At 33.6% G+C, this 18,407-nt stretch overlaps 1 protein-coding gene across 3 annotated transcripts; it reads right to left on the bottom strand.

The window, feature by feature from the left end:
* Positions 1–13,939: 13,939 nt before the first annotated feature.
* LOC142553982 (uncharacterized) lies at positions 13,940–17,852 on the bottom strand. 3 transcript variants are annotated; one of them, XR_012822065.1, is made up of 3 exons: positions 17,480–17,852; positions 15,272–16,638; positions 13,940–15,006 (listed from the first exon to the last, which is right to left on the bottom strand). XR_012822065.1 is itself a non-coding variant. In XM_075664573.1 (3 exons), exon 2 carries the CDS (start codon positions 16,634–16,636, stop codon positions 15,512–15,514), a length of 1,125 nt encoding a protein of 374 aa, XP_075520688.1. In that variant the 5' UTR covers positions 16,637–16,638; positions 17,480–17,852; the 3' UTR covers positions 13,947–15,006; positions 15,487–15,511. The 3 variants fall into 3 exon arrangements, 2 of the variants coding, with proteins under 2 accessions (XP_075520688.1, XP_075520687.1); XM_075664573.1 differs by having other exon boundaries at positions 13,947–15,006; positions 15,487–16,638; XM_075664572.1 differs by having other exon boundaries at positions 14,006–14,404; positions 15,487–16,638; positions 17,480–17,851.
* Between the last annotated feature and the right edge of the window lie 555 nt (positions 17,853–18,407).

Genomic DNA, 18,407 nt, shown 5'->3' on the forward strand with positions numbered 1-18,407 from the left:
GTTGTGCAGCAGTTTGGTCTTTCGATTTGAGAAATGTAACCCAAGTAAATCTTGAAAAGTCATCTACAACCACCAAGGTGTATTTCATCCCCCCTAAGATTATGACTTGTAGGACCAAATAGATCCATATGTAACAGTTCTAAGCATCGGAACGAAGATTTACAACCTTTGTTTTTAAAAGAAGTTCTTACTTGTTTACGAAACTGGCATGCTGAGCAAATTTTATCTTTACAGAAATCCATTTTGGGCAGACCAGTTACAAGATCATGATTACTCAGATATGCAATAGATTTAAAGTTTAAGTGGTTCAAATTCTTATGCCATAACCAGTGTTTGGAAGATTTGGAAGCAATGAAATAGACTGGTGCATAAGGTTGTTCAGTTCAACTGACTTTGTAAGTATTACCACATCGATTTCCAGTTAGAATTACCTCATCAATTGAGTTTTTAACTGAGCACGTGTGTTTGTCAAACTGAACTGAGAAATTGTTGTCGCATAACTGACTGATGCTTATCAAGTTATACTTCAAATTCTCCACTTGCAAAACATCTTTACTTGTAAAATTATCATAGATAAGCTTATCCTTACCCACGGTTTTACCTTTGGAGTTGTCTCCAAAACTGATGTTTGGACCATTATACTTGATCAGTTGAGATAGTAAATTAGCATCTCCTGTCATATGTCGTGAACAACCGCTGTCTAGATACCAGGTCGATTCTCTTGTTGTACCTGTTACCTGTTCACCTGCTGAATCCAGTTCAGCATCATCTGTCATTAAGCATTTGATTTCCTCTTCATCATCACTTGAGCTGCTTGGGCTTTCTGATTTTGACTCATCACTGTCAGTTTCAGCCCACTTTGATTTGCTTTCCTCAGCCAGGAGCACTTCATGCTTCTTTTTGGATGATCTCTTGTCATCCTTAGTCCTTCTCCTGTGTCATATGGCTTCTTTGCTTTTTCAATTGATCCTCGACTGTCATTCTTGGGCTTAGGACAGTCTGCTATGTAATGACCTGATTTGCCACAGTTCTAGCAAACATAGGATTCTTCTTTGGGTTGGTTTTTCTGGTATTATTTTTGGAAGTTTCCTTGATTTTTTCTCATGAACCTTCCGAATTTTCTGACAAACAATGACATGGCGTCATTGCTAAGTTGATCAGCGGATCTGTCAGTTGGACCAGTTGGTTCCTGTCTGACAGAAGTTAACGCCGTTGTGGTAGCTGGTGTAGAAGGTTCCCCTTCTCTTATTTGTAGCTCAAATTCATATGCCTTTAGATCGGCAAATAGATCATGTAGTTCAACTTTATTGAGATCTTTTGATTCATGCATAGCCATGGTCTTGACATCCCACTCTTTGGGAAGACCTCTAACTACCTTTAGTGCTACTTCTTTATTTGATTACACTTTTCCAAGTGCATTCAATTCGTTGATGATGCAGCTGACTCTTTCATCATACTCGTGCATAGACTCTCCTGCTTTCATCTTGATATTATCAAATTTTTTAACAGCAACAGACATCTTGTTCTCTTTGGTTTGTTCATTTCCTTCACATAGCTGAATAAGTTTTTCCCATATTTCTTTAGCTGTTTTGCACATTTTGATTTTGCTGAACGTGACTTTGTCCAGCGTTTTGTATAAGATGTCCTTGGCCACATTATACAAGTTTGCTTTTCTTTTGTCTTCAGTTGTCCACTCATCTATGGGTTTTTCTATTCGTTGGGGTGCCCCGTCAGTGATGGAAACTGCAGTGTTTTTTTTCAATATCTTCATTCGACCATCAGTGATGACATACCACATGTCATCATCTTGTGCAACTAGATGAGCCTGCATTCTTATTTTACAATCATCAAAGTCTTCTCTAGAAAACATAGGTATTTTGTTGAATGAAGACATATCGAACAGTTGTAAGTGAGAATATTCTTAGACAAGATTCAACCGCGCTCTGATACCACTTGATAGGATCGGTTAATAGGTAGAAACGTGTTTAGAAGGGGAGGCTGAATAAACACTCACGATTTTTATAACCTTCTTCGAATGAAGTATCGGTTTTGTACTTAACTGAAACTTAGGAATCTTGTCACTCGATGACAATCAGTTTAACTAGGTATAGTTGCGGAAATAAACTGACTGAAAGATAGAATAAATGACTGAAATAATAATGCAAGGATTTATGGATGTTCGGAGATTTGAACAACTCCTACGTCACTCCTGCTATCACAAGGATAGGATATGCACTAAAAGACTTTGATCAATACAAAATTTGTACAGACCCACTTCAGTTTGGACTTAACACTGCCAAGACTGAAACTCTTAGTTGACAATAATTTTCACAGTTCTTCAACTGGATTTTAGCACGACTGATATAAGTAATACAAAGGTTTGTGCTAATGAGCTCGAAAGGTAGCCTCAAATGCTACGAGTATATCTAATGAGTGTGATCTTTTTGAATCTCAGGTGAGAGTAATAGATTTGGCAGAATAACAGCAAGCTTAAGAGAATGGATGAATCGTATATTTTAGCTCTCTTTCTCATCTGCTCTTCTTGCTTATTTATAGGCTTTCTTCCAACGGTAATAATAAATACAATTTGAATCTTTTGTATCCGTTGATTGCCATGTCAACATTCTTCTGATCTTCGTACACTGTATTCTCTGAAATGCGGCGTCCCACTACAAGTTACAGTCTGATTTGTACTATTGTCGATTGAATGTCCTTTTCAACTGATGACGTGTTCAGCTGAATGATCAGCTGATAAGTAACCACACAACTGAGTATATCAACTGATCAATAACCAACTGATCAGTCAGTTGACAAAGTAGATTCAGTTCGGCTGATAACTTCAGTTTATCAATTCGTATGTTCGTGATCAATTATTTTTCTCTAATTTTGTCAAACCACCGAAATTAAGTTTCAAACATCTTTTAATGTTATCGTTGCATTATAAAAATCCATAAACATTTTAACATATTAAATCGTAAAAATCCATAGACATTTAAAATAAATGTTTTAACATATTAAATCAAAAAAATCCATTTAAAATGAACATTTTAACATATTAAATCATAAAAATCCATAAACATTAAAAATAATAATATTAGCATATGAAACAGCATTCAGTTACTAATTTTCGGGTGTAAAATTATTGTTTTACCCCTTGACGTAAAATTTCACGGTTTTTGACATTTTCTTAATTATGTAGACTCTAGAAAATCCCAAATAATTATTTAAGCTTACATTAATTTTCTCATATTTTATTTGGCTTAAATCGAGGACTTTTAAATTAATATTTAAATATAACATATTAATGTGTTTTAATCCCGAATTAACCTAAACTTTACTATAAAATTCTCATATTAAAAACTTAGACTTTTAATAATTATTTGGCCCTTATGAACCACGACTCGACTCCCGTGAGACATGTTTCAACTTAAACTCAAAGAAGAAGACCCTAATCGAACCTTAAGCTAACCCTTGAGCCATCTTTAATTTTCACCGAGCCATGCTCGAGCCGGCCTAAGCCAACATCGAACCAGACCTCCTATGGACCCTACTGGACCCTTAGCACCCTTAGGACTTGACCCCAAGTTGAAAACCGAAGCTCCCAAACCAGCACTTCAACCGCCCAAGAACTCCTTTAGACATAGGACTCTACAATCACGCCTAAGACTCTAGCCACTGGACCAGCCACAAGCCCAGACCCTTATGCACCCTCTTAGGAACCTAAGGACCTAACCTAGCCCAGCCCAAAGCCCCCTGGCCGAGCCCTTAAACCCTGTGCAAGCTGCACACCTACGCATCCCCTTGATGGCTCTCGAATAGAGTCCTAGCTTGTTAGGACTCCTCCCTAGTCCCTTAACTCGACGCTATGACTCCTTCCTGACCCTAGCATGACTCCAAAAATATAGATTTATAAAAATAAATATTCAAAATAAAATTGAGATGATGAAAATATTATAGAGAAGATTTTTGGAGTGATTTATGATATAGAACGACGTTTGAATGATTTAAATAATTTGTAAAAGATGATGGATATTTATAGATGAAAATATGATTTTTTTTAAATTAAAATAATCGTTAACTAGCCGTTTAAATTAAAATTTTCAATTGATCAGATTTTTTTTCAATCAATATTATTTTTAAAATATAACCGTTTGATTCATTAAAAAAAAGTAAAAGATAGACACGTAGCGTCCCGCCAACATTGTGTTCACCCCTTCACACCCTTTTCTGCACCAAAATGAATTTTTTTAAAAAAAAAATAAAACTTGGGCGTTCAAACAAATAAATGTCCAAGCTTAGGTGAATTTGTGGGTGAGTGATTAACACTCATCCATAATGGATATGAGTTTGAACATCAATGTAGATGATCTAAGAATATTAACTCGAAAAAAAAAATTAACATCGTGAAAATAACATAAATAATTTGATTTTATTTTGATTTTAGTTAATTAATCAAATTTTAATGTTTTTCTTCTTCCGCAATATTAGTCATTTTTTTAATCAAAGCATCAAATGACGCTAGATTATTGATATATTACCGACACTTATGAGGAAAAAAATAAAATGAATAGGTCTCTTGTGAGACGGTCTTACGAATCTTTATCTGTGAGACGGGTCAATCCTATTGTTATTCACAATAAAAAGTAAAATTTTTTCATGGATGACCCAAATAAGAGATCCGTCTCACAAAATACGACATGTGAGACCGTCTCACACAAGTTTTTACTAAATAAAATTACTGCAAAGTTACAATCAATATTTTGGTTTAGCTTAAAGGCGAATTTCGATATAGAAGCTTCTATGTAAAAAAGCACTTAAATAAATTTAGTTTTAAAATTATTTTATTTAAAAAAAACGATTTTGACGTTTAAATATATATGAAAATTTTACTTTTAAATATAAGTAGAAGCAGAAGTAAAAAAAATAGAAATTATATATTCTAAAAAAATACTTTTAATTTTTTTTTTAAAAAAACAACTTTTATAATCAAACACTCTATTTAAAAAAAAAAACTTTTTTATATAAACAAAATGATTTTAGCCCATTAACTTTTCTAACCAACTGCACTGTAAGTTACCCTTTAAAACTAATATGTCATTACCTCAACATTTAAACGAAAAAAAAACCGAATCAAGACAACTTATCATGCCAATTTCCGAATTCTCCCTAAATCTATGGAAGCACATGAATTTACTGTTAGAATTTTTTCTAAAAATCATGTTTTTGCACGTATATAAACATGATAATCAATATGCAGAAATAAATCGAGTTTTACCTCCGGCCATTGAAAAATTTTTATTTCTCTGCTTTTCCTTCCGGTTGAAGTCTTCTAAGCACTCCTCTCGATAGATGGTGTATATTTTTCTTATGAGGTGTATGCTTAGGGACCTCAATCGCTCTATTTATAGGCGTTTCTCATATCATCGATAAGTGTATAGGGAGCCGAGATTCAGAAGGAGAATCGTGTACGCATCTCAATTTCTAAAGTTGAGACGGTGCATGTATCATTTTTGTCAAAAATTGTAGGCAATGGCCGTCGCCATTTCCTACACGTCTTTCCTTCTTCTGATTAATATGGGTCATTTTTTCTTACATTCTCCCACTTGACCCATATATCTCGTTTACCATAGGAGAAAATAAAATATATGAATCATGGCGATATGTCATCTAAAAGTGATTATTATCTTCCATGTATTACAACGTATTATATCTCTCAAATAACTTAATGAATAAACCCTATGTTTATTCGAGGTCCAACTTTATTGATATTTCTCAAATCAATGAATGTGTACACAATAAATATGAGAAAATATCACATCATAGTTTCATTAACTTTGTTCTTACAACAAAATTACATAAAGTAACCAAGTCTCATTCTTTCTGTATGATCCTTAAATTTCAATGGTGGCATGCCTTTAGTCAAAGGATCCGCAATCATCAATTCAGTGCTAATGTGCTCGATAAGTAACTTCTTATCTTTAACACATTCTCGTATGGCTAAATACTTAATGTCGATGTGCTTGCTTCGACTACCACTTTTGGTTATTTTTAGCCATAAAAACAGCAGCTGAATTATCACAATATATTCTTAATGACCTAGATATAGAATCCATGATTCTAAGCCTTGAAATGAAACTCTTCAACCATACACCATGTGAGGTTGCCTCAAAACAAGATACGAACTCTAATTCCATAGTGGAAGTAGCAGTCAATGTCTGCTTTGCACTTCTCCAAGATACAGCTCCACCAGCTAGCATAAAAATATATCCTGAAGTGGATTTTCATTAATCAATGCAAGCCAGCGTAGTCTGAATCAGAGTAGCCAATTACTTTCAAATTCTCAGTTCGTCTGAATATAAGCATATAATCTTTGGTCCCTTGAAGGTATCTCATGACTTTCTTTGCAGCTTTCCAGTGATCTAAACCTGGATTATTCTGATATCTTCTTAACATCCCAACAATAAATGCAATGTCAGGTCTGGTGCAAACATGAACATACATGAAGCTTCCGACAGCAGAAGCATAATGAATGTTTTTCATTTGTTCCCGCTCTAGATCATTCTTTGGGCATTGGCTCAAATTGAATTTATCGCCTTTCACAACAACAGCTATACTTGGTGAACAATCTTTCATCCGATATCTATTTAAAACTTTGTTGATATAGGTTTCTTGAGACAGACCTAGAACAACTTTAATTCGATCTCTATGTATCTTAATGCCAATGACAAAAGATACATCGCTCATATCCTTCATATCAAAGTTTTTAGAGAAAAATTGTTTCACCTCATACAACAGACCCTTATAATTGGTTGCAAGTAATATATGATCCACATATAGAATAAGGAAACAAATCTTGCACCCACTGACCTTCTGGTATATACATTGATCCATGGGGTTCTCAACAAATCCGAATGAAAAGGTAATATCATGAAATTTTAAATATCATTGACGGGAAGCTTGTTTCAATCCATATATAGATTTCTTAAGCTTACAAACCAATTGCTCACCATTACTAGAGAAGAATCCTTCAGGTTGTTTCATATAAACCTCTTCATCTAGTTCTCCATTGAGAAAAGCTGTTTTCACATCCATTTGTTGTAAATCTAAGTCAAAATGTGCAACCAATGCTAGAATGATACAAAGAGAATCTTTTTTAGATACAAGAGAAAAAGTCTCTTTGTAGTCGATTCCTTCCTGCTGAGTGAATCCTTTAGCTACGAGTCTTGCTTTATACCTTTCAATAATGCCTAATGAGTCTTTCTTTGTTTTGACGACCCATTTACATCCAATGCCTTTTACACCATCAGGCAACTGAACAAGATCCCAGACTCCATTAACTGCCATAAAATTCATCTCTTCTTTCATAGCATTAAACCATAGTTTTGACTCATTACAACTCATGGCTTGTAAAAACGTTTCAGGATCATTTTCGGCGCATATGTTAAAATATGATTCTTGTAAATACACAACATAATCACTAAGTATTGCTGATATTCTTATTCTAGTAGATCTTCTAATGTTGTTTGGTTGATCAACAATATCTTGTTGTTCTTCATTAACAACTTGATATACTGAAATTTCATCAGCAATTTTTGGAACTTCAGTAACTGGTTATCTAACACCCATTTGGTCTTGAGAGGTGTGAATAACGACCAATCTGTCATTTGAATAAGAGGGTTGTGCATTAATGTGATCATTCTCAAAAACTATGTCATGATCACTCCCACTAATCAAGTCATTTTCAAGAAATTTTGCATTTCTTGATTCCACAATTTTAGTGTTGTGAGATGGACAATAGAATCTGTACTCTTTGGATTTTTCGGCATACACTATGAAATATCCACTTATGGTTCTTTGGTCCAGTTTCTTTTCATGTGTGTTGTAAACTCTTATTTCTGAAGGACAACCCCAAACGTGTATATGTTGCAAACTCGGCTTCCAACCTTAAAATAATTCAAATGGCGTCTTTGGGACAGCCTTAGTTGGAACTCGGTTTAATATATACACAACTGTCTTAAGATCTTCAGTCCACAATGATTTAGGAAGTTTGGAGCTACTAAACATGCTCCTCACCATGTCCAATAATGTTCGGTTTCTCCTCTCATCTACACCATTCTGGTCCGGAGAACCAGGCATAGTATATTGGGCAACAATCCCATATTCATGGAGAAAATTCGTAAACGGACCAAGTGCCTGTCCATTCTCAGTGTATCTACCATAATATTCTCCACCTCTATCAGTTCTCACAATCTTAATATGTTTTCCACATTACTTCTCCACTTCTGCCTTAAAAACCTTAGAGGCTTCAAGTGCTTCGTTTTTATTATGAAGCATGTAGATATACATATATCGTGAATAATCATCAATGAAAGAGATGAAGTATTTCGGACTTTCCATGTCCATATCTGGATAACAAATATCTGAATGTATGATTTCTAATATTTTCGTACTCCTCTTGGCACCCTTTTTAGACTTATTGATCTGATTTCCATTTATGCAGTCCACACAAGTCTCAAAATCAGTAAAATCTAAAGTACTGAGTACTCCATCATTTACTAATCTTTTAATTCTCATTATGGTGATGTGTCCTAATCTCTGATGCCATAGTATAGAGGAATCTTCATTTATAACACATCTTTTAATATCTCCTTGAACATGCATAGTGGTGTTATTATTTTGTAAAGAAATAGAGAAAAGACCATCAACCATTGTATCATTTCCAATAAGATTTGATTTATAAAACAAATTTATTGATTTATCCAAAAACTGAAATGAATAACCAAAATGTACAAGTTTTGAAACTGAAATTAAATTCCTAAAAAAACTAGGAACATAAAATGTCTTTTCCAATTTTAAAATAAAACCACTATCCAATATAAGGCAGCAAGTCCCAATAGCCTCCACATGCGAAGACATCTTGTTTCCTGAATAGATGCTCCGTTCATTTTCTATTGGCTTCCTTAGGTTTTGCATACCCTGCAAAGTATTTGTAACATGGATTGTAGAACCAAAATCAATCTATCATGTGTTATAAATTATATCAACCAGATTAGATTCATAACAGACAAATGAAGTAGGAATACCTTTATTTTCAAGTCAGTCCTTAAATTTAATGCAATCCTTCTTTATGTGTCCCGTCATTTTACATAAGAAACACTTGGATTCTTTCTTGATGTCAGATTGGAGTGGAATTATTCCTTTCCTTTTTCCCTTGACTTTGGCTTGCTTTTTATACTTTCCTTGTGTAGTTATAAAAACATTATCACTCGTTTCTTTTAACAACCTTTCTTCCTCTTGAATACACATAGTCATTAATTCATTGATTGACCATTTATCCTTATGTTTGTTGTAGGAAATTTTGAAGGGTCCATATTGTTGTGGAAGAGTCCATAAAATGTAGTGCACAAGAAAAATTTCAGACATCTCCACTTCTAGTGTCTTTAGCTGAGCCGCTATGTCCCGTATTTTCATTATGTGCTCTCGCACACCTCTTACGCTGGTGAGCCTTAATGAAGAGAATTCCATAATTAGGGTGCTTGCAAGTGCCTTGTCTGAAGACTGAAATTGTTCATCAATAGCCTTCAGTAATTCTTTGACATTATTATGCTGGTCGACAGAACCACGCATACCAGCAGAGATTTTGGTTTTTATGAACATTACGCAGAGTCGATTAGATCGCTCCATTTTTCATAAAGATCAACATCAATCTGGAATGCTGTTTTCAGTAATAGCAGATGATTCGTCTTTCCGTATAGCATAATCAATATTCATCCACCCTAATTGAAGAAGAATTATTTCTTTCCATATTTTATAGTTATCGCCCTTTAGTTCAGGAATGTCACATTTCATATCAGAAAAACTCGCAAAACTGCACAAAATATCATATGCTTAAAATTTTGAGACAATATCATGTTTTACCAATGCAATTCATGTTTTAAAAATCTAGTGACATAAAATTTGCATGTGGGCTAAAATTTTAATTCAATAAGATTTTTCTGTAACTTTATGATAAAACTATCAAAATCTATTTTCCTTAACTCATGTGGGTAAAAAATTAAGAAAAATATAATTTGATATTTTAAACTAATTAGTTATATAAATATAATAAAAATTCATGTGGGGTAAATTTTATTATGTTTATATAATTAATTACAATTGATGTCCATTATGTGATCCAAATCCACTTAATGCATAATTTTTCATAATTAAGGATGTTGTGGCTATTCCTTAATTATTTAAAATTATACGGTTCACCGGAAAAAATTTTGGCTTTACTTTAATACTTTATATAATAATTATTTAGTAACATAATCAACATTTTCCAAGAGTGCTCTCAAGAAAGATAGTTAGTGCTAAGGCCCTTTAAATACCTAACTCCTAGTCAGAGCAACATTCGTCAGGGAGATCAGTGGCTAGTCAAGGCAGTTTAAACCGATCTATGAAGAACTCCCCCAGATCATGTTTTCTCATGTCACTTATAATTATTATTCACTTTAATTATTCACATTTATGTGAATCTTTATAAGCAAAATTTTTTTCATTTAATAACTTTATATTCATATTTTTACTTAATATGAACAAATACATTCCCCATCAGTTTTTCTCTTCAATCAGAGTAGTGATAAAGTGAGGATCACATTTACTTGAAAATGTGGGCTCCTCATCAGTTTTTCTCTTTTATCAGAGTACTGATAAAGTGAGGATTATTTGTTCATTTGTGAACATATGAAATATTATTTTCATATCTTACTTGATATATTCATTTTAAATTATAAACAACTCAATATAATTTAATATGAATATAATATGAATATTGATTTACCAAAATATTTTTCAATACAGTTTGCATTTAAAAAACTTAAAAATAAATGAAAACATAATATTAAATTGCATGTACACATCAAACACTTATCCATAATATTTGACATTATATCTAACATGCAAAAAATAATTTCTAAACATGTATTAGAAATTACGTCGAATTTTGAATTATTTTTAATGTATACAAATTATTTAACTATATGTATACCGAATTATACATATAACTTAATAACACATTAATCATTATTTATTTATTTATTATTATTATTTTTTAAAAAAATAATAATAATAAATTTAACGACAATTCTTTTAATTGTCAAATGGTGTTTTGTGTAGATCCTTCAACATTTATTATTATTATTAAAAATAAAAAAATGTTAAAGTTTGAAATTGAAACAAATGGCCGACACTTTATTTTTCTACAATTTTTTAACATGCATGGGCCATAATATTTATATCAAATGGTGTTGCACATGCCTTATCAGAATGAATTATTACATAATGCATTATTTCATCTTCTTCAAGCATGTGACCGAGAAGTTCATTTTAGAATTTTTCAGAAACTTTTCATCCGAAAACTCTCCGAAAATTCTTTCAGGTAAATCTCTAATATTATTATGTTCGTCCTCAAATTTTAAGTTTTTTATGCAAAACCTCATAAAGAAATTTTTTACGATACCATATTTTCAGAAAACGAAAACAAATTTTCAAGGCAGGAGGTATCACGATTCTGATACCAAATGTTAGAATTTTTTGCTAAAAATCATGTTTCTGCACGTATATAAACATGATAATCAATATGCAGAAATAAATCGAGTGTTACCTCCGGCCATTGAAAAATTTTGATTTCTCTGCTTTTCCTTCCGGTTGAAGTCTTCTAAGCACTTCACCATCTCGATAGATGATGTATAATTTTCTTATGAGGTGTGTGCTTAGGGACCTCAATCGCTCTATTTATAGGCGTTTCTCATACCATCGATGAGTGTATCGGGAGCCGAGATTCAGAAGGAGAATCGTGTACGCATCTTAATTTCTAAAGTTGAGACGGGATGTATCATTTTTGTCAAAAATTATAGGCAATGGTCATCGCCATTTCCTACACGTCTTTCCTTCTTCTGATTAATATAGGTATTTTTTCTTACATTTACATGTTTGGTTCCTCCGCTGGAATTAGGGCAGGCTGTAAAAAACACACCTTCAAATCTTGAGGGATGGAAAAACCTCGACCCGTCTCGTCTCACCTCGAGTTGAGAAAGTCAACCCGCCAAAAATTTAAAATAAATAAATGATACAAAAGCAACGCCAACAATTAAGAATCCAAACAAAAAGATCGGCAATGCAACACAATTATCAAATAATCAATGTTAAAATCGAACAAATCATATAAGATTTCAATGTCGCCATTTGTATTTTGAGTTTAAAAAAAAACCACATATCCAAGCAATATGAATAACATAAAGAGAAACTTAATTTTGAAAGAACTAAAAATGTGAAAAAATTAAAAATACATTTAATCTCAAATTCCCAAAATGTTTATTCTAAAAGTAAAGTGTTATAATGCAATAATTAAACAAAAATTAAGGAAAATTAGAAATAAATTTAAATAATTGGGGGACGGCTCATTCGCCCCAAACCACGACCCTAATGGGCCTGGCACGTTTTGACCTTGCCATCAAATATTAAATACTTGAGTAGGCTTCTTGTGAGACGGTCTCATGAATCTTTATCAGTGAGACGGGTAACCCTTACCGATATTCACAATAAAAAGTAATACTCTTAGCATAAAAAGTAATATTTTTCATGGATGACCCAAATAAGAGACCATTTTCACAAAATACGACCCGTGAGACCGTCTCATACAAGTTTTTGTCTAAATACTTTAGTAAAAATAACATCAATCAATTAAACGGTATCATCCTCAATTTTTAGTGTAAAAAATTAAAAAGAGATTAAATATGAAGTGTTAATAGCACTCTTTTATCTGAGTTTGGATACAGAAGTTGTAGCTTTAAAAACACTTAGATACACACACCTCCCACATAGATACACACACTCACACACACAAATATATATCTATATATATGAGTCAATCATACCGAAATTCACAATAAAAAATAATATTCTTAGCATAAAAAGTAATACTTTTTCATGGATGATCCAAATAAGAGATCCGCTTCACAAAATACGACTCGTGAGACCGTCTCACACAAGTTTATATAATAAATAAAACGATAACAATTCTAAAAAATAAAATAAGAATAATAACAAAACGAGGAACACTTTAAGAAAAAAACGATCCAGGTCATTTTTTATTATTTATTTTACTATTTTTTGTAAATTCGTGAGCTTCATACCCTACTACAAAGCGTGATACCAAATGCAAAAGAATACATAAAAACTATAAATATATAAATTCCATGCATGAGACAATGCTTAAAAAAAAAATGAAGTCATTTTTTGAATTCACACCAAATTTGTATTTCTACAAATTACAGGATCATTGTCAGAATGACCATGTCCATTTTTTTAATCATAACAATTTTGACATTTTTGATCAGTCACCTTCACTTTTTTTAAAAAAACTGTTGTACCATGCAATAAACTATTTAACACATGGTCAAATAAAAAGACAAATTTCCAACATTGAAATTTGCATGGAACCTAGTCATTTTTTTCCATAATTACATATATGAATCATATTTTATGTTCTCTAATTTTGACAAGTTGGGTAGTAAATTTTATGTTCTCTAATTTTGTCATAACTACACAAAAAAATGACTGTAGATTCAGACTGCATAAAATCTCTATATCCAATTTTGATATATTTCGTCAGATGAATTACACTTTAACAGTGAAATGACCAAAAGTCACTCATTACACCCACAACCCATTTGCCGTTGATCTATTTACCCGTGCATCTTGCACTGACCATACTACTCGCCTACTCCATCGATTAATATTTTAAATTGAAAGAAATACCACAAAAATTGGGTCTTAGAAACAAATAATCACCACTGGCAAACCCAAACACAGGGAACGAATAAGCATACCAACCACAAGTTTTTGACTCAATTAGTCAATTTGAATGAATTCAAACAAATCAAGCTTCCACAACATAATATAAATGATAAAAGTTAAGATTGTATGCAGAGAAATAGAAAGTAAATATATTATAAATTTAAAACACATTTCTTCCAAAACGAATTGTAGCTTCTATTAGTACATAACCGACCCTTAAAATCTTGAGTCTGTATATCCCTAAAATCCCGATCTTTCTTTTATCTTTCTTTCATAGTACTCAATGTCCAATGATCTTCCTTACTTTCTTAGACTCAATTCAGCGTTTGCAGAGATGCAGACAGCGGCATCACATTTTACACGCAGCGAAACAGATCAACTGAAAGCTTAAAGCCATGTTTTAAGTTCATGGGATTTAGTCTTCTGTGCAAATGAAGCAGATTTACATGCATAAGCTTTCAGTCAGATCGTCACTGATGTCATCAAGTAAAATGGGCTGCTGGTGGTGGAAAAGACCCGAGTTTCATCCAAAAACCAAAAGTGATCGGCAGGAGATGCTAGCCACCTAGAAGTATCAGTCCATGAGATCAGTACCATATTATGATAAAAGAATTGAGAAGAGCCATATTACTATGTACATCTGATCTAGAGCCAATCATTGTATAATTTTTTCCAAGGTTGATGACTGAGATTTCAACCATTCTTGCAACCTCCTGCAATGGCTATTTGCAGGACCAACAACTAAGAGTTCCTTTATGAGACAATAAATACTCCAAGTAAAGGAGCTCAAGTCAAACTTTATTTGTGCCACTGTGCCAGGGTTTTCAAATAGCTGAAAGAAGCATGATAATACTGGAAGCTATAAATCTTCACATATGCTGGAATGATCATATGAAGGATCATGAGATGTGGTAAAAGACCAAGAAGCTCAGCTGTTAGAAAGTGATCCTTTTGATAGGAACTTGTATAGCAACACCACCACTTATTGCTGGTCATTCTGGATTCTAAACGACCAGAGTATCTAACTATACGATGCAGAAAATGGTTTCAGAAATTCTAGATCAATTTTATCAGAAGATGAAACCACGTAATTGGAAGAATCCACCATAGTTTCAGCACAATGATACTAGAAGTTCGAGTTATACTCTTTTATCCGAAAATAAGGACCTGCATGAGCGAACGTAACTTCTTGTGTTAGGGAAGCGATATACCTCGGTGTTTCAGGAAAAAATGGTCAGCCCGTTATCTTGGTAATTTTAGAGTTAAAACCATACATTATTTCGAATTTACATGGAATAAATAGTCTTGCATGATTGATAATTATAATTTACATGAAAAGGAAAATAATAATCAGGAAAAATAAAAAAACAAATGAAGTTGAGAGTAGTGAAATAGCAATTCAAATGCCATGAATGACTTGATTCAGTGTTACCTTTCTCAATTTGTAAATTTCATAAAAAATGTTGTACTGGTCTTATTTGAACGACTTGATTCAGTGCCTTTCTCAAATTGTAATTTCCTTAAATAACTCCTCTTGTACTGGTTATTTGCAGCCCGGAAAATCATTCTAAGTTCTAACAGAAAACCATCATAATATTTGTACTTGATGAAGATAAAAAAAACGTTAATAAACAGAAGAATTTCTACCATATGTCTGCATAAAAGGAACCCGTCATTGAGGAACTGAAAATATCAAGCATCCATTGTCCCAGCATACCCTGATCTCTGTCCCTACTTGGAGCCTCTTTTCTCTGATGATTTTACCCCATTTACCGATCAGGCTATAGTAACTTCCACGCCATTTCAACTTCATCACATAAGACTCACCTGTATCATCATCTCGAGCATTGATACCAACTTGATGCTCGTTCCTCAACTGTTCCCGAGCTTGGTGTGTCCAGTAGAAGAGAATATGATCTTCCACTGCTTTTCCTGGCAATGTAAGGAATGGGTGATTAGTGTCCACATCAGACAATGTTAGTCCCTTTTTAATAGGCCAATTATCATGTCCAGATGATGTTGGGGCATAACGCTCCTCCGGAACTGAGAAGTATAGGCAATTATTTGTCCATCGTATTCTGATTTCTTGACCAACACCAAGTCCTTTATGTCTTACAATATTCCCCCATTTCCCAATGAGATTGTAGTAAATCCCTCGCCATTTCAACTTCATCCCGTGAATATCACCTGTATCATAATCTCGAGCATTTATGGACACTTGCTCTTCTTTTCGCAGTCTTTCCCTTTCTTGTGGCAGCCAATGCACAAGAATATGATCTTCCACAGATCTACGAGGTAATGGGAGAAAAGGATGATTAGGATCAACATCCGAAGATGTCAGAACCTTTTTGATAGGCCAGTAGTCCTGCGACAAGGGTGCTGCAACCATTCGGGTTGGTGGCACTAATACAGCTGTTACCTGCTGTTGTGGAACTGAGAAGTGTAAGCAACCATTAAACCACCGTAGTTTAATTTCCTGCCCAACATCAAGTCCCTTTCCACGGACTACTTTTCCCCACTTTCCAATGAGATTATAGTAGCTTCCACGCCATTTCAATTTCATCACATACATTTCACCAGCATCATCATCCTGAGCATCAAAACTTACTTGGCTTTCTGCTCTTAAAAGTTCCTGCTGTTGAGGTGTCATGTATGCCACAATATGAGTTTCTACTTGTTGCCGGGACAAGGTGAGGAAAGGATGAGTGATATCAACATCAGAGAGTGTGAGTAATTTCCTGATGGGCCAATTATCCTGCACTTGAACTACAGCACTGCAGTTTGCTGCCCTCTTCATTTCTAAATTTAAAAGAAGATGAAAAACCATGAGATTTTGGGTGTCTTAGTTACAACTTACATTAATTCTTGTGATCAACCATTGTAGCCACAGATCATGCATAAGACAACTTCCAGATGCTATGGCGTTCATAACAAAATATTCTCAATTTGAAAACACGCATAAATTTTTTAAGCAGTATGAGAAAACTGGCTTGAACAAATGTCATCGACTCCTAGGTCGCAAAAACACAGCTTTTGAAGCCAAACAGAACTTTCATGTCCTAAACAAACCAAGTGTAGATGCTTCCGTCGAAATTCTCATTAATTTCTCAAATCCAAGAATCCAATGGACACACATCAAATTAAAGGAAGGTTAAGATCTCTTGGATCTACTTTGAAAAAACATATAACCGAAGTTTAAATACAAGACCTCATGAAAAATCATCAGGTACCACGACATTCCAATTTAATCCACTTTCACTGTTCATTGCCTGGATAACAGGTACGACATCCTCATCCTTTGAACATTCAAATAAGTACAACTAAAAATAAAAAATCTATTAACTAAATCCCCAGATAATTTTAATTAATCCAACAATTCAATAATCACGATTCATAAAACACATGTAAACAGATAAACAAATTTCCCAAAGCCTAATCACAACCCTAAAAAGCGAAACAACAAAATTAAACGACGGCGGCACTAATTGAGAAAAATTAATCGACGGCGGCACTAATTTTGAGCAAAATTACAACGCATATATAGATGTTTCCGAAGGTGTGTTAGCCAGCTCACATCCAAAAATTAATTTTCCACGCTTTAGCTAAGCAGATTATACCAAAAATGGAAGAGATCACTTACTTTGATACGAAGAGAGGTGAAATCGTGATTGAGCGCGGCCAGAATTTGATGCCTAGAAGAACGATAAGATTAAGATTGTTGTGAGCTTATCAACGAGTGAAATGATTAATTAATGAGGGTGTAGGTAGGAAGCGCATGGAAGAAAAACATCAACACAATTTCTGTGAGTCCTGGCGGCGGCAGAACTGGTGGCGGCGGGAGTAGGTGAAGCGGCGTAGGCGCGTGAGTGAACTTGAGAATGTTGTGGGGAGAGAGAGAGAGAGATTGAGTTGATCGGGTCAGAGTCTGATTAAAAATAAATAGCGATTGGTTGATTGATACTGCCTCTTTCTGAGGGCATTGCACTTGCAGCAGGAAGATTGAGGATGGAATGTCATTTTGTGTGGATGGAAAAATGAATGGTTCTGCAGTTCGACAGTTTTTCGAGTCGGATCAAAAAATATTTGATTTATATTCGAAATTATCGAATTAGAATAAAATTTATAAAGTTTCCAATTATTTTTAGTAGAATTTGAGCTCAAATTATATTGCTCGATAGTTCGTGAATAGCTAGCAAACTTTATTACAATAATATAAATATATTTAGAGTTTTTATTTTCGAATAATTCATGAATGTGTTCGAAATTTTTTCCAGCCGAAACTTCAATGTTTTAGTGATATTCGACTCGATTAAGTTTTTACTCCCTTGTGAAACGGTCTAACGAATTTTTAACTGTGAGACGAGTCAACCCTACCGATATTCACAATAAAAAAATAATACTCTTAGCATAAAAAGTAATACTTTTTCATGGATGACTCAAATAAAATATTTGACCCACGAAATTGATCCGTGAGACCGACTCACCGGAGTTTTTGTGTAAAAATTGTTATCATTTACGGATTTATACTTCACCATTTATCAGTTATTTGAGCAACATGTTTAATTATA

This window comes from Primulina tabacum, chromosome 8 (assembly GCF_025594145.1).
Source record: "Primulina tabacum isolate GXHZ01 chromosome 8, ASM2559414v2, whole genome shotgun sequence".
NCBI classification, from domain to species: Eukaryota; Viridiplantae; Streptophyta; class Magnoliopsida; order Lamiales; family Gesneriaceae; genus Primulina; species Primulina tabacum.

What these genes read in the sequence shown, in the direction of transcription:
- LOC142553982 (XM_075664573.1), bottom strand. Translation starts at nt 16,636, where the DNA reads ATGAAGAGGGCAGCAAACTGCAGTGCTGTAGTTCAAGTGCAGGATAAT.